Source organism: Oncorhynchus masou, chromosome 16, assembly GCF_036934945.1.
Source record: "Oncorhynchus masou masou isolate Uvic2021 chromosome 16, UVic_Omas_1.1, whole genome shotgun sequence".
NCBI classification, from domain to species: Eukaryota; Metazoa; Chordata; class Actinopteri; order Salmoniformes; family Salmonidae; genus Oncorhynchus; species Oncorhynchus masou.
The window spans coordinates 46,652,976-46,670,112 of NC_088227.1; the positions used below are offsets into that span (position 1 = coordinate 46,652,976).

Sequence of the window (17,137 nt, forward strand, 5' to 3'; positions counted from 1 at the left end):
TGTGTGTCAGTCTGCTGTTGGCCATCATGGTGAGTTGACAGTGTGTCTGTGTGTCAGTCTGCTGTTGGCCATCATGGTGAGTTGACAGTGTGTGTGTGTGTGTACCTCCTCTGCTGTTGGCCATCATGGTGAGTTGACAGTGTGTCTGTGTCAGTCTGCTGTTGGCCATCATGGTGAGTTGACAGTGTGTCTGTGTCAGTCTGCTGTTGGCCATCATGGTGAGTTGACAGTGTGTGTGTGTCAGTCTGCTGTTGGCCATCATGGTGAGTTGACAGTGTGTCTGTGTCAGTCTGCTGTTGGCCATCATGGTGAGTTGACAGTGTGTGTGTGTCAGTCTGCTGTTGGCCATCATGGTGAGTTGACAGTGTGTCTGTGTCAGTCTGCTGTTGGCCATCATGGTGAGTTGACAGTGCATGTGTGTCAGTCTGCTGTTGGCCATCATGGTGAGTTGACAGTGTGTCTGTGTGTCAGTCTGCTGTTGGCCATCATGGTGAGTTGACAGTGTGTGTGTGTGTATGTGTGTGTGTACCTCTGCTGTTGGCCATCATGGTGAGTTGACAGTGTGTGTGTGTGTGTGTGTCAGTCTGCTGTTGGCCATCATGGTGAGTTGACAGTGTGTCTGTGTCAGTCTGCTGTTGGCCATCATGGTGAGTTGACAGTGTGTGTGTGTCAGTCTGCTGTTGGCCATCATGGTGAGTTGACAGTGTGTCTGTGTGTCAGTCTGCTGTTGGCCATCATGGTGAGTTGACAGTGTGTGTGTGTGTCAGTCTGCTGTTGGCCATCATGGTGAGTTGACAGTGTGTGTTTGTGTGTACCTCCTCTGCTGTTGGCCATCATGGTGAGTTGACAGTATGTGTGTGTGTGTACCTCTGCTGTTGGCCATCATGGTGAGTTGACAGTGTGTGTGTGTGTTTGTGTGTACCTCCTCTGCTGTTGGCCATCATGGTGAGTTGACAGCCCACATTGACCATCTCCTGGAGCAGAGCTGGACTCTTCCTCACCACAAACCTCTGGTCTGTAACACAGTGAGAGAGAGAGTGAGAGAGACAGAGTGAGGGACACAGAGCGAGCCGCCGGGGGTGCTAAAGGAGCTCCTTAAACTTGACCCCCAAAAAAACATCTGGGTCAGATGGTTTAGACCCTTTCTTCTTTAAGGTTGCTGCCCCTATCAGAGCCCTATCGCTGACCTTTTGAACCCGTCTCCTTTCAGGGGAGGTTCCCATTGCTTGGAAGGCAGCCACAGTTCATCCTTGATTTAAAGGGGACATCAAGCTGATCCTAACTGGCCTATTTCTATTTTGCCCCGTTTATCAAATTGTTGGAAAAAAAATTGTCAATAATCAGCTGGCTGGCTTTCTTGATGTCTATAGTATTCTCTCGGGTATGTCTATAGTATTCCCTCTGGTATGTCTATAGTATTCTCTCTGGTATGTCTATAGTATTCCCTCTGGTATGTCTATAGTATTCCCTCTGGTATGTCTATAGTATTCCCTCTGGTATGTCTATAGTATTCCCTCTGGTATGTCTATAGTATTCCCTCTGGTATGTCTATAGTATTCTCTCGGGTATGTCTATAGTATTCTCTCTGGTATGTCTATAGTATTCCCTCTGGTATGTCTATAGTATTCCCTCTGGTATGTCTATAGTATTCCCTCTGGTATGTCTATAGTATTCTCTCTGGTATGTCTATAGTATTCCCTCGGGTATGTCTATAGTATTCTCTCAGGTATGACTATAGTATTCCCTCTGGTATGTCTATAGTATTCCCTCTGGTATGTCTATAGTATTCTCTCTGGTATGTCTATAGTATTCCCTCGGGTATGTCTATAGTATTCCCTCTGGTATGTCTATAGTATTCTCTCAGGTATGTCTATAGTATTCCCTCTGGTATGTCTATAGTATTCCCTCGGGTATGTCTATAGTATTCCCTCTGGTATGTCTATAGTATTCCCTCTGGTATGTCTATAGTATTCCCTCTGGTATGTCTATAGTATTCCCTCTGGTATGTCTATAGTATTCCCTCGGGTATGTCTATAGTATTCTCTCAGGTATGTCTATAGTATTCCCTCTGGTATGTCTATAGTATTCTCTCAGGTATGTCTATAGTATTCTCTCTGGTATGTCTATAGTATTCTCTCTGGTATGTCTATAGTATTCCCTCTGGTATGTCTATAGTATTCTCTCTGGTATGTCTATAGTATTCTCTCTGGTATGTCTATAGTATTCTCTCTGGTATGTCTATAGTATTCTCTCTGGTATGTCTATAGTATTCCCTCTGGTATGTCTATAGTATTCTCTCTGGTATGTCTATAGTATTCTCTCTGGTATGTCTATAGTATTCTCTCTGGTATGTCTATAGTATTCTCTCTGGTATGTCTATAGTATTCTCTCTTGATGTCTATAGTATTCTCTCTGGTATGTCTATAGTATTCTCTCAGGTATGTCTATAGTATTCTCTCTGGTATGTCTATAGTATTCTCTCTGGTATGTCTATAGTATTCCCTCTGGTATGTCTATAGTATTCTCTCTGGTATGTCTATAGTATTCTCTCTGGTATGTCTATAGTATTCTCTCTGGTATGTCTATAGTATTCTCTCTGGTATGTCTATAGTATTCTCTCTGGTATGTCTATAGTATTCTCTCTGGTATGTCTATAGTATTCTCTCTGGTATGTCTATAGTATTCACTCTGGTATGTCTATAGTATTCTCTCTGGTATGTCTATAGTATTCTCTCTGGTATGTCTATAGTATTCTCTCTGGTATGTCTATAGTATTCTCTCTGGTATGTCTATAGTATTCTCTCTGGTATGTCTATAGTATTCCCTCTGGTATGTCTATAGTATTCTCTCTGGTATGTCTATAGTATTCTCTCTGGTATGTCTATAGTATTCCCTCTGGTATGTCTATAGTATTCTCTCTGGTATGTCTATAGTATTCCCTCTGGTATGTCTATAGTATTCTCTCTGGTATGTCTATAGTATTCTCTCGGGTATGTCTATAGTATTCTCTCTTGATGTCTATAGTATTCTCTCGGGTATGTCTATAGTATTCTCTCGGGTATGTCTATAGTATTCTCTCTGGTATGTCTATAGTATTCTCTCGGGTATGTAACCTGTTTTCTACTCAGGTTAAGGATGTGTCACTGCAACCTTAAAGGTCCTCAATGATGTCACCATTGACCTAGATTCTAAGCAATGTTGTGCTGTTATTTTTATCGACTTGGCCAAAGCTTTTGATACGGTAGACCATTCCATTCTTGTGGGCCGGCTAAGGAGTATTGGTATCTGAGGAGTCTTTGGGCTGGTTTGCTAATTACCTCTCTCAAAGAGTGCAGTGTATAAAGTCAGAACATCTGCTGGCTCAGCCACTGCCTGTCACCAAGGGAGTACCCCAAGGCTCGATCCTAGGCCCTATGCTCTTCTCAATTTACATCAACAACATAGCTCAGGCACTAGGAAGCTCTCTTTCATCCATTTACAGTCTTATACTCAGCTGGCCCCTCCCAGGATTGTGTTAAACGCTCTACAACAAAGTTTTCTTAGTGTCCAACAAGCTTTCTTAGTGTCCAACAAGCTTACTCTTCCCTTAACCTTGTTCTGAATACCTCCAAAACAAAGCTCATGTGGTTTGGTAAGAACAATGCTTCTCTCCCCACAGGTGTTATTACTACCTCTGAGGGTTTAGAGCTTGAGGTAGTCACCTCCTACAAGTACTTGGAATATGGCTAGATGGTAAACTGTCCTTCTCTCAGCACATATCAAAGCTGCAGGCTAAGTTTAAATCGAGACTTGGTTTCCTCTATGGTAATCGCTCCTCTTTCACCCCAGCTGCCAAACGGACCCTGATTCAGATGACCATCCTAGAATACAGAGACATGATTTATAGATCGGCAGGTAAGGGTGCTCTCGAGCGGCAAGAAGTTAAAGGTTCCCAAAGCACACATCCCTGGGTCGTTCCTCTTTTCAGTTCGCTGCAGCTTGCGACTGGAACGAGCTGCAACAAACACTCAAACTGGAGTGTGTTATCTCAATCTCTTCATTCAAAGACTCAATCATGGCCACTCTAACTGACAGTTGTGGCTGCTTTGCGTGACGTATTGTTGTCTCTACCTTCTTGCCCATTGTAGTGTTGTCTGTGCCCAATAATGTTTGTACCATGTTATGTGTTGCTACCATGTCGTGTTAGGTCTCTCTTTATGTAGCCTTGTGTTGTCTCTCTTGTTCTGTGTGTGCGTGCGTGTGTGCGTGTGTGTGTGCGTGTGTGTGTGTGCGTGTGTGCGTGTGTGCGTGCGTGTGCGCGTGTGCGTGTGTGTGTGTGCGTATGTTTTCCCAGCAGGAGGCCTTTGCCTTCATTGTAACTAAGAATTTGTTTTTAGCGGAGTTGCCTATTTAAATAAAGGTTCAATAAATAAAAATTGTGAATGTAGGACGCTTTTCCCGTGATTCATTTTAATGCCAGCCTGGTAGGATATACTCCTGTTGTAAAGAGAAGCAATGTGCTTTAATATTAGGAAAGCTGATTAATAAATATAGTATGTCTGGCCTATAGAAAGCTGATGGGATCCTCCTCTTTTTATTAGAGGCCATCACTCTGTTTAATCAACCTATATAAATGTTGTGCAACATGAGCTCATGTGCTCTCATGAAGTGTTTTAATTGATTTTCCATTACATTTACATTGATGTCAGAGTGATTAGAGGGACAATAGAGTGCTGAGTACCAGGCAGTTAGACAGTTTGGTAGGTTACCAATGACCATCAGCAGCGTCAGAGCTTGGAGAAGCGTAATTACAGTGACTAAACGGTCAAGTGAAATTTGAATGTTGTCATGACTTGTGACCTCCGGTGTGGCGGTAATACGGTAACCGTAGCAGCCCTGTGTGCGCGGCGTGTCGTACCCTCTTCGATGTCGTCCGAGACCTCCATGCGTGCCAGGTGAGCCAACACCAGTACCCGGGCCTTAAGGCTGTATGGGTAGCAGAATGGAGGCTCCTTCTTCTTCACATTGATGTTCCCCAACTCACGGATCAGCTGGAGGGAGAGGGAGAGGTTTAACACACCGAGAAGAGACCCACTCACGGATCAGCTAGAGGGAGAGGGAGAGGTTTAACACACAGAGAAGAGACCCACTCACGGATCAGCTAGAGAGACAGGGAGAGGTTTAACACACCGAGAAGAGACCCACACACAGAGGCCCAGAGAGAGAGAGACCCACACACAGAGGCCCAGAGAGAGAGAGACCCACACACAGAGGCCCAGAGAGAGACCGACCCACACACAGAGGCCCAGAGAGAGACCGACCCACACACAGAGGCCGAGAGAGAGACCGCCACACAGAGGCAGAGAGAGAGACCGACACACAGAGGCAGAGAGAGAGACCGCCACACAGAGGCAGAGAGAGAGACCCACACAGAGGCAGAGAGAGAGACCCACACACAGAGGCAGAGAGAGAGAGAGAGAGACCCACACACAGAGGCAGAGAGAGAGAGAGAGACCCACACACAGAGGCAGAGAGAGAGAGAGAGAGAGAGAGCAACCCACACACAGAGGCAGAGAGAGAGACCCACACACAGAGGCAGAGAGAGACCCACACACAGAGGCAGAGAGAGAGACCCACACACAGAGGCAGAGAGAGAGAGAGAGACCCACACACAGAGGCCGAGAGAGAGAGAGAGAGAGAGACCCACACACAGAGTCAGAGAGAGAAAGAGAGAGACCCACACACAGAGGCAGAGAGAGAGAGAGACCCACACACAGAGGCAGAGAGAGAGAGACCCACACACAGAGGCAGAGAGAGAGAGACCCACACACAGAGGCCGAGAGAGAGAGAGACCCACACACAGAGGCCGAGAGAGAGAGAGACCCACACACAGAGGCCGGGAGAAAGAGAGAGACCCACACACAGAGGCCGGGAGAAAGAGAGAGACCCACACACAGAGGCCGGGAGAAAGAGAGAGACCCACACACAGAGGCAGAGAGCGAGAGACCCACACACAGAGGCAGAGAGAGAGAGAGAGACACACACACAGAGGCCGAGAGAGAGAGTGAGAGAGAGAGAGAGAGAGACCCACACACAGAGGCGAGAGAGAGAGAGAGAGACCCACACACAGAGACAGAGAGAGAGAGACCCACACACAGAGAGAGAGAGACCCACACACAGAGAGAGAGAGAGACCCACACACAGAGGCAGAGAGAGAGACCCACACACAGAGGCCGAGAGAGAGAGAGAGAGAGAGAGAGAGAGAGAGAGAGAGAGAGAAGAGAGAGACCCACACACAGAGGCCGAGAGAGAGAGAGAGACCCACACACAGAGACAGAGAGAGAGAGACCCACACACAGAGAGAGAGAGACCCACACACAGAGAGAGAGAGAGAGACCCACACACAGAGGCAGAGAGAGAGACCCACACACAGAGGCCGAGAGTGAGAGAGAGAGACCCACACACAGAGGCCGAGAGAGAGAGAGAGACCCACACACAGAGGCCGAGAGAGAGAGAGAGACCCACAGAGGCCGAGAGAGAGAGAGACCGACACACAGAGGCCCAGAGAGAGAGAGAGAGACCCACACACAGAGGCCGAGAGAGAGAGAGAGAGACCCACACACAGAGGCAGAGAGAGAAAGAGAGAGACCCACACACAGAGGCAGAGAGAGAGAGAGACCCACACACAGAGGCAGAGAGAGAGAGACCCACACACAGAGGCAGAGAGAGAGAGACCCACACACAGAGGCCGAGAGAGAGAGAGACCCACACACAGAGGCCGAGAGAGAGAGAGACCCACACACAGAGGCAGAGAGAGAGACCCACACACAGAGGCAGAGAGAGAGACCCACACACAGAGGCAGAGAGAGAGAGAGACCCACACACAGAGGCAGAGAGAGAGAGAGACCCACACACAGAGGCAGAGAGAGAGAGACCCACACACAGAGGCAGAGAGAGAGAGAGACCCACACACAGAGGCCGAGAGAGAGAGAGAGACCCACACACAGAGGCCGAGAGAGAGAGAGAGAGAGACCCACACACAGAGGCAGAGAGAGAGACCCACACACAGAGGCAGAGAGAGAGAGACCCACACACAGAGGCAGAGAGAGAGAGACCCACACACAGAGGCAGAGAGAGAGAGAGACCCACACACAGAGGCAGAGAGAGAGAGAGAGACCCACACACAGAGGCCGAGAGAGAGAGAGAGACCCACACACAGAGGCCGAGAGAGAGAGAGAGAGATCGACACACAGAGGCAGAGAGAGAGAGACCCACACACAGAGGCAGAGAGAGACCCACACACAGAGGCAGAGAGAGAGAGAGAGACCCACACAGAGGCAGAGAGAGAGACCCACACACAGAGGCAGAGAGAGAGACCCACACACAGAGGCAGAGAGAGAGAGAGACCCACACACAGAGGCAGAGAGAGAGCGACAGTAGACAGACAGGTCGACAGCAGGGATGCAAACTGGTGAGGAATCAAAAAGGTGACAGTCTTTGTTGTTGCACTGAAACATGGAATAAATCCCTGCAGAGAGAAATGCAGGTTAACTAATTAAACAACACAATATGACCTACATGATCAGTCTCTGTGTGTCAAATAAAGTGGTTCATGTGAACCTAATTCACAGCTAAAAAACAAAGAAATCCAATGTTATTTGTTGACTAGACTTAAATGCAAATGACATTCAAGTTTTGAAAAAACAATCAACTAATATTACAGTTACCATGACAGCCTTTATAATAGAAGGCTTGTTACCATGACAGCCTTTATAATAGAAGGCTTGTTACCATGACAGCCTTTATAATAGAAGGCTTGTTACCATGACAGCCTTTATAATAGAAGGCTTGTTACCATGACAGCCTTTATAATAGAACGCTTGTTGCCATGACAGCCTGTATAACAGAAAACTTGTTACCATGACAGCCTTTATACACCTGTTAGGTTAAGTTTCTCTGGCTAACTTCGCTAACGGACAAATCGAACCAGCGAGCAAGATACCGTCACTTAACACTACCGATACTTATTCCACCACACTGTCTCCCGCACCTCAAACTTTCCAAATGACAGCTCATGGAGTAGGCTTCGTCACCTTCTCAGCCCGTGTCCGCGGCCAGGCGTGTCACCCATCTCTTCGATATCGTTCAGGGGACACGCTGCTGTGAAAACTGCCTTTCTACTCTGTGCGGTCTTTCCAGAGCTCTGACGCTGGAACTAGCAGATCGGTTGTCTCTTCACTCTTCAGTCACGTGCTGCATTCCGCTGTTACGATTGGATACTGCAAGTATTGCTCCAAACGTGCATCACTCTTTCTCTTACAGCCAGTAGTCTGATCCAAAGCCCCCCCCCCCCAATAACAGCCAGTAGTCTGATCCAAAGCCCCCCCCCCCCAATAACAGCCAGTAGTCTGATCCAAAGCCCCCCCCCCAATAACAGCCAGTAGTCTGATCCAAAGCCCCCCCCCAATAACAGCCAGTAGTCTGATCCAAAGCCCCCCCCAATAACAGCCAGTAGTCTGATCCAAAGCCCCCCCCAATAACAGCCAGTAGTCTGATCCAAAGCCCCCCCCCAATAACAGCCAGTCTGATCCAAAGCCCCCCCCAATAACAACCAGTAGTCTGATCCAAAGCCCCCCCCCCAGTAACAGCCAGTAGTCTGATCCAAAGGCCCCCCCCCCAATAACAGCCAGTAGTCTGATCCAAAGGCCCCCCCCCCAATAACAACCAGTAGTCTGATCCAAAGCCCCCACCCTCCCAATAACAGCCAGTAGTCTGATCCAAAGCCCCCCCCAATAACAGCCAGTAGTCTGATCCAAAGCCCCCCAATAACAGCCAGTAGTCTGATCCGAAGCTCCCCCAATAACAGCCAGTAGTCTGATCCAAAGCCCCCCCCAATAAAAGCCAGTAGTCTGATCCAAAGCCCCCCCAATAACAGCCAGTAGTCTGATCCAAAGCCCCCCCCCCAATAACAGCCAGTAGTCTGATCCAAAGCCCCCCCCAATAAAAGCCAGTAGTCTGATCCAAAGCCCCCCCCCCCCCCAATAACAGCCAGTAGTCTGATCCAAAGCCCCCTCCCAATAACAGCCAGTAGTCTGATCCAAAGCCCCCCCCAATAACAGCCAGTAGTCTGATCCAAAGCCCCCCCCCCCCAATAACAGCCAGTAGTCTGATCTGAAGCCCCCCCCCAATAACAGCCAGTAGTCTGATCCAAAGCCGCCCCCCAATAACAGCCAGTAGTCTGATCCGAAGCTCCCCCCCCAATAACAGACAGTAGTCTGATCCAAAGCCCCCACAATAACAGCCAGTAGTCTGATCCAAAGGCCCCCCCCAATAACAGACAGTAGTCTGATCCAAAGCCCCCAATAACAGACAGTAGTCTGATCCAAAGCCCCCCCCAATAACAGCCAGTAGTCTGATCCAAAGCCCCCCCCCCCCCCCCCCCAATAACAGCCAGTAGTCTGATCCAAAGCCCCCACCCTCCCAATAACAACCAGTAGTCTGATCCAAAGCCCCCCCAATAACAGCCAGTAGTCTGATCCAAAGCCCCCCCCCCAATAACAGCCAGTAGTCTGATCCAAAGCCCCCCCCCAATAACAACCAGTAGTCTGATCCAAAGCCCCCCCCAATAACAGCCAGTAGTCTGATCCAAAGCCCCCCCCCCCCAATAACAACCAGTAGTCTGATCCAAAGCCCCCACCCCCAATAACAGCCAGTAGTCTGATCCAAAGCCCCCCCAATAACAGACAGTAGTCTGATCCAAAGCCCCCCCCCAATAACAGCCAGTAGTCTGATCCAAAGCCCCCACCCTCCCCCCAAACTTTTCTCATCGGATCTACACTAATCACGTAGGTCACCTATTTTGGATTCAACTGTGAATTTCAACGAAAGGTGACTAATTTGCATCCCTGAGACAGAACGACAGGCAGGCAGACAGACAGAACGACAGGCAGGCAGACAGACAGAACGACAGGCAGGCAGACAGAACGACAGGCAGGCAGACAGAACGACAGGCAGGCAGACAGAACGACAGGCAGGCAGACAGAACGACAGGCAGGCAGACAGAACGACAGGCAGGCAGACAGAACGACAGTCGCTATTTTACCTGTGGTACTTGGATGTTGTCCGTGGGTCGTATGGTGGCCTCTTTGTTGCTGCGGGGGTCAAACTCAAACGCAGCCGTCAACACCATGGATAACCCTACGACATGAAGCGTGAACAATACGGTACCATTGACTAATTCGATTTGTGCCACAAAACGCTAGAAAGGTAGCTTTTTGGAAACAGCGGCCAGGCAAAGCTAAGCCAAAGCATGGGTTGCTGTCATACGTGGTCCATAGGCAAGGAAACAAAATGTGTCATGTCTATCAATTTGGGTGAAGTATCACTTCAAAACTGCGGTCCGGTCCGTTAACTCACGTTTCATGTTCATGTTGGGCGTCTTGTACATAAAGTGCATGAAGAGTTGTGTCGTGTTGATTAGAATCTGGTCGCCACTGTAACGTATAGACCGATACCACCACGTACCCTGAGGGGGAGAAGAGCAGAGAGTTGTAGAAAGATTGAGGGAACTAGAGAGGGAAGAGCAGAGACTAGGGTTTGTAACCGATACCCCCATGTACCCTGAGGGGGAGGGAGAAGAGACAAGGTTTGTAACCGATACCACCACGTACCCTGAGGGGGGGGAGAAGAGACAAGGGTTGTAACCGATACCACCACGTACCCTGAGGGGGAGAAGAGACAAGGGTTGTAACCGATACCACCACGTACCCTGAGTGGGAGAAGAGACAAGGGTTGTAACCGATACCACCACGTACCCTGAGGGGGAGGGAGAAGAGACAAGGTTTGTAACCGATACCACCACGTACCCTGAGGGGGAGAAGAGCAGAGAGTTGTAGAAAGATTGAGGGAACTAGAGAGGGAAGAGCAGAGACTAGGGTTGTAACCGATTCCACCACGTACCCTGAGGGGGAGGGAGAAGAGACAAGGTTTGTAACCGATACCACCACGTACCCTGAGGGGGAGAAGAGACAAGGTTTGTAACCGATACCACCACGTACCCTGAGGGGGAGAAGAGCAGGGAGTTGTAGAAAGATTGAGGGAACTAGAGAGGGAAGAGCAGAGACCGGTTCCGTCCCATTGGTTTAGTTGTTGGGAGGTACTCAGATTTTCACACGATTTCCGTTAAAATACAGTCAATCAACGAAACAGAGGTTATATCATTGGTGCACAGTGATGTCATTACTTGTTGTCTTCAAATCGGTTTCTTTCAGTCAATACGTCCCGCGAAATGGCCCATCAGGTTTAGTTGTGTTACAAACACAGAACAAACAAACCAGTTGACTGCAGTGAAACCAAACATGACTGGAAAAGTCACGTTCTGTGTATACAGTATGTGTGTATACAGTGTGTATACAGTATGTGTGTATACAGTATGTATGTGTGTGTATGTATACAGTATGTGTGTATACAGTATGTATACAGTATGTGTGTATACAGTGTGTGTGTATACAGTATGTATACAGTATGTATACAGTATGTATACAGTATGTATGTATACAGTATGTATGTGTGTATGTATGTGTACAGTATGTGTGTATACAGTATGTGTATGTATGTATGTATGTCTGTATGTATGTATGTATGTATGTCTGTATGTATGTATGTATACAGTATGTAAGTATACAGTATGTATGTGTGTGTATGTATGTAGGTATACAGTATGTAGGTATACAGTATGTAGGTATACAGTATGTAGGTATACAGTATGTGGGTATACAGTATGTGTGTATACATTATGTGTGTATACAGTATGTGTGTATACAGTATGTATGTGTGTGTATGTATGTATACAGTATGTATATATATTTGCATTGAATTGTGGGTCATATCAACCTCGCAAGTGACCAAAGACGTTCCCTCAAGCTCAATCGAGCGGTCCAACGTCAGTGAATTGGGACTTCCACTTAGGGTGGCAAACAAACTGCACCCGGTTTCCACTGGACTCCCCCCTCCCCCCGAGGCAAAGTGGCTGGCGCACGGGCCGAGGGGGTAAAAAATAATGTGTTTGGACTGCAGCCTTGATCTTGGCATCGAGCCACTTAGCTAGCAAACCAGCTGCACAGCTGGAGACCCTTCAACACAGCTTATATTTATTATAGTTCTAAGCAGTGGCGTAGCACCACGAGTTTATACCATATACTGGTGTATTGCCCAAGCAACTCAGTAAATCTGTTTGTGTGTTTCTATGGTAACGGGACTCTTACCACAACAACCGGCAGGATGACCATGAAGGCTAGACCATAGACCAGCAATACCTAGAGACAGAGAGAGAGAGAAAGAGACAGAGAGAGAGACGGAGGGAGAGAGAGGGGGAGGGAGAGACAGGGAGAGAGAGAGAGAGAGACAGAGACAGAGAGGGAGAGGGAGAGACAGAGAAAGAGAGACAGAGAGAGAGAAAGAGAGAGAGAAAGAGAGACAGAGAGGGAGGGACAGAGAGATCTGTTAACTCAGTAATGTATAAACAACAGGTGGATCAGACCTAACAGAAAGAATACATACCAGCATGGAGTTCTTGGAGTCTACGATCCACGCAGGCAGAGCGATGCCAAAACTAGTGGCTGGAGTGGGAGGAGGAAGAGGAGGAGGAGGAGGAAGGAAGAGACATGAAACGTTGATGGTTTTTATGGAATGGAAATAGATCAGGGGTCTCAAACTACTCATTCGGTCTTCAACGAGGTCCGGAGGGTCACAAAATGATTAGAATTCCTCGCCGTAAAAATGAGCAAAACATTTCTAAATACCTCTCCACCTTTATCCATCGCTTTGGGACCTTTTGATGCTCCCTGACTGTCTAGCTCTCATTCAGGTGACTGTTGTCAAGCTGGACACAGTGACGAGACTAAATACGTCCATTTAAATTTATTCACAGTTTTTTAAGTATAATTTCTATCCGTATTAGTCAAAACCACCCGCGGGCCTGAATTAGAGTCCAGAGGGGCGTGACGCTCCGCGAGCACCTTTCCTCGGAGGTATCCACTAGTCTAAAAGCAGTGTCTTATATCACTCATTTCCTGTCAGATCAATAAAGGGGAAGAAACAAGTGCACACTTTTGGAGGAAGGAGACACACTTCGGAAGTAAGCATCGATGAAATTATTAAAACGATGAGAAGTTGAACCGGTACCTTTTGGCCCATCTGGGTTGCCGTAGGTCTCCCAGTTCTGTCTTGACTCGTCATTGGTCAGCCTGGGGGGGGGGGGGGTGGAAGGAAGAAAGTTACGAGATATAAAGCAAACACATTGTTTCTCAAAATGCATACTACCTCCGAGCACGCGAACTGGAGCACGGGGGGGTGGTGGGAGTACGAGTCCAAATCAAAGACGGAGCATAGAGGGCCCTTCTGAAATGCATACTACGTTTGGACATGAGTCCATGAAAGCTTCAACAGGAAGCAGAAAGAAAGATGATGCAAATGTCCTTTAAATCATAATGGCAGCCATTTTATTTCAGCTGAAGCCACAGAGCAAACAGACTCGGGAATGAAACGATGCCTATTCACAACAGACCAGGTAATGAAACGATGCCTATTCACAACAGACTAGGGAATGAAACGATGCCTATTCACATCAGACTAGGGAATGAAACGATGCCTATTCACATCAGACCAGGGAATGAAACGATGCCTATTCACATCAGACTAGGTAATGAAACGATGCCTATTCACATCAGACTAGAGAATGAAACGATGCCTATTCACATCAGACCAGGGAATGAAACGATGCCTATTCACAACAGACTAGGTAATGAAACGATGCCTATTCACATCAGACTAGAGAATGAAACGATGCCTATTCACATCAGACTAGAGAATGAAACGATGCCTATTCACATCAGACTAGGTAATGAAACGATGCCTATTCACATCAGACTAGGTAATGAAACGATGCCTATTCACATCAGACTAGGGAATGAAACGATGCCTATTCACATCAGACCAGGGAATGAAACGATGCCTATTCACATCAGACCAGGTAATGAAACGATGCCTATTCACATCAGACTAGGTAATGAAACGATGCCTATTCACATCAGACTAGGGAATGAAACGATGCCTATTCACATCAGACTAGGGAATGAAACGATGCCTATTCACATCAGACTAGAGAATGAAACGATGCCTATTCACATCAGACCAGGGAATGAAACGATGCCTATTCACAACAGACTAGAGAATGAAACGATGCCTATTCACATCAGACCAGGGAATGAAACGATGCCTATTCACAACAGACTAGAGAATGAAACGATGCCTATTCACATCAGACCAGGTAATGAAACGATGCCTATTCACATCAGACTAGGGAATGAAACGATGCCTATTCACATCAGACCAGGTAATGAAACGATGCCTATTCACATCAGACTAGAGAATGAAACGATGCCTATTCACATCAGACTAGAGAATGAAACGATGCCTATTCACATCAGACTAGAGAATGAAACGATGCCTATTCACATCAGACCAGGGAATGAAACGATGCCTATTCACATCAGACTAGAGAATGAAACGATGCCTATTCACATCAGACCAGGGAATGAAACGATGCCTATTCACAACAGACTAGAGAATGAAACGATGCCTATTCACATCAGACCAGGTAATGAAACGATGCCTATTCACATCAGACTAGGGAATGAAACGATGCCTATTCACATCAGACCAGGTAATGAAACGATGCCTATTCACATCAGACTAGGGAATGAAACGATGCCTATTCACATCAGACCAGGTAATGAAACGATGCCTATTCACATCAGACCAGGTAATGAAACGATGCCTATTCACATCAGACTAGGGAATGAAACGATGCCTATTCACATCAGATTAGGGAATGAAACGATGCCTATTCACATCAGACTAGGGAATGAAACGATGCCTATTCACATCAGACCAGGGAATGAAACGATGCCTATTCACATCAGACCAGGTAATGAAACGATGCCTATTCACATCAGACTAGAGAATGAAACGATGCCTATTCACATCAGACCAGAGAATGAAACGATGCCTATTCACATCAGACCAGGGAATGAAACGATGCCTATTCACATCAGACCAGGTAATGAAACGATGCCTATTCACATCAGACTAGAGAATGAAACGATGCCTATTCACATCAGACAAGGGAATGAAACGATGCCTATTCACATCAGACTAGGGAATGAAACGATGCCTATTCACATCAGACTAGGGAATGAAACGATGCCTATTCACATCAGATTAGGGAATGAAACGATGCCTATTCACATCAGACTAGAGAATGAAACGATGCCTATTCACATCAGATTAGGGAATGAAACGATGCCTATTCACATCAGACTAGGGAATGAAACGATGCCTATTCACATCAGACCAGGGAATGAAACGATGCCTATTCACATCAGACTAGGGAATGAAACGCTGCCTATTCACATCAGACCAGGTAATGAAACGATGCCTATTCACATCAGACTAGAGAATGAAACGATGCCTATTCACAGACTAGGGAATGAAACGATGCCTATTCACATCAGACTAGGGAATGAAACGATGCCTATTCACATCAGACTAGGTAATGAAACGCTGCCTATTCACATCAGACTAGGGAATGAAACGATGCCTATTCACATCAGACTAGGGAATGAAACGCTGCCTATTCACATCAGACCAGGGAATGAAACGATGCCTATTCACATCAGACTAGGTAATGAAACGATGCCTATTCACATCAGACTAGGTAATGAAACGCTGCCTATTCACATCAGACTAGGTAATGAAACGATGCCTATTCACATCAGACTAGGTAATGAAACGATGCCTATTCACATCAGACCAGGTAATGAAACGATGCCTATTCACATCAGACTAGGTAATGAAACGATGCCTATTCACATCAGACCAGGTAATGAAACGATGCCTATTCACATCAGACTAGAGAATGAAACGATGCCTATTCACATCAGACTAGGTAATGAAACGATGCCTATTCACATCAGACTAGGTAATGAAACGATGCCTATTCACATCAGACCAGGTAATGAAACGATGCCTATTCACATCAGACTAGGTAATGAAACGATGCCTATTCACATCAGACCAGGTAATGAAACGATGCCTATTCACATCAGACTAGAGAATGAAACGATGCCTATTCACATCAGACTAGGGAATGAAACGATGCCTATTCACATCAGACCAGGTAATGAAACGATGCCTATTCACATCAGACTAGGGAATGAAACGATGCCTATTCACATCAGACCAGGGAATGAAACGATGCCTATTCACATCAGACTAGGTAATGAAACGATGCCTATTCACAGACCAGGTAATGAAACGATGCCTATTCACATCAGACTAGGTAATGAAACGATGCCTATTCACATCAGACTAGAGAATGAAACGATGCCTATTCACATCAGACTAGAGAATGAAACGATGCCTATTCACATCAGACTAGGGAATGAAACGATGCCTATTCACATCAGACTAGGTAATGAAACGATGCCTATTCACATCAGACTAGAGAATGAAACGATGCCTATTCACATCAGACTAGGTAATGAAACGATGCCTATTCACATCAGACTAGGGAATGAAACGATGCCTATTCACATCAGACTAGGGAATGAAACGATGCCTATTCACATCAGACTAGAGAATGAAACGATGCCTATTCACATCAGACTAGGGAATGAAACGATGCCTATTCACATCAGACTAGGGAATGAAACAATGCCTATTCACATCAGACTAGGTAATGAAACGATGCCTATTCACATCAGATTAGGGAATGAAACGATGCCTATTCACATCAGATTAGGGAATGAAACGATGCCTATTCACATCAGACTAGGGAATGAAACGATGCCTATTCACATCAGACCAGGTAATGAAACGATGCCTATTCACATCAGACCAGGTAATGAAACGATGCCTATTCACATCAGACCAGGGAATGAAACGATGCCTATTCACATCAGACCAGGGAATGAAACGATGCCTATTCACATCAGACCAGGGAATGAAACGATGCCTATTCACAACAGACTAGAGAATGAAACGATGCCTATTCACATCAGACTAGGGAATGAAACGATGCCTATTCACATCAGACCAG

At 46.6% G+C, this 17,137-nt stretch overlaps 1 protein-coding gene across 1 annotated transcript in view; it reads right to left on the reverse strand.

Moving 5' to 3' along the window:
• Nucleotides 1-17,137, reverse strand: part of sec63 (SEC63 homolog, protein translocation regulator) — a 64,372-nt gene that overhangs the window by 13,300 nt on the left and 33,935 nt on the right. The window contains exons 5-11 of the mRNA XM_064991785.1: nucleotides 13,162-13,223; nucleotides 12,538-12,596; nucleotides 12,243-12,293; nucleotides 10,396-10,504; nucleotides 10,082-10,176; nucleotides 4,898-5,030; nucleotides 923-1,015 (exon numbers count right to left, since the gene is read on the reverse strand). Coding sequence (XP_064847857.1) covers nucleotides 923-1,015; nucleotides 4,898-5,030; nucleotides 10,082-10,176; nucleotides 10,396-10,504; nucleotides 12,243-12,293; nucleotides 12,538-12,596; nucleotides 13,162-13,223 — 602 coding nt within the window. The remainder of the gene's footprint in view (nucleotides 1-922; nucleotides 1,016-4,897; nucleotides 5,031-10,081; nucleotides 10,177-10,395; nucleotides 10,505-12,242; nucleotides 12,294-12,537; nucleotides 12,597-13,161; nucleotides 13,224-17,137) is intronic.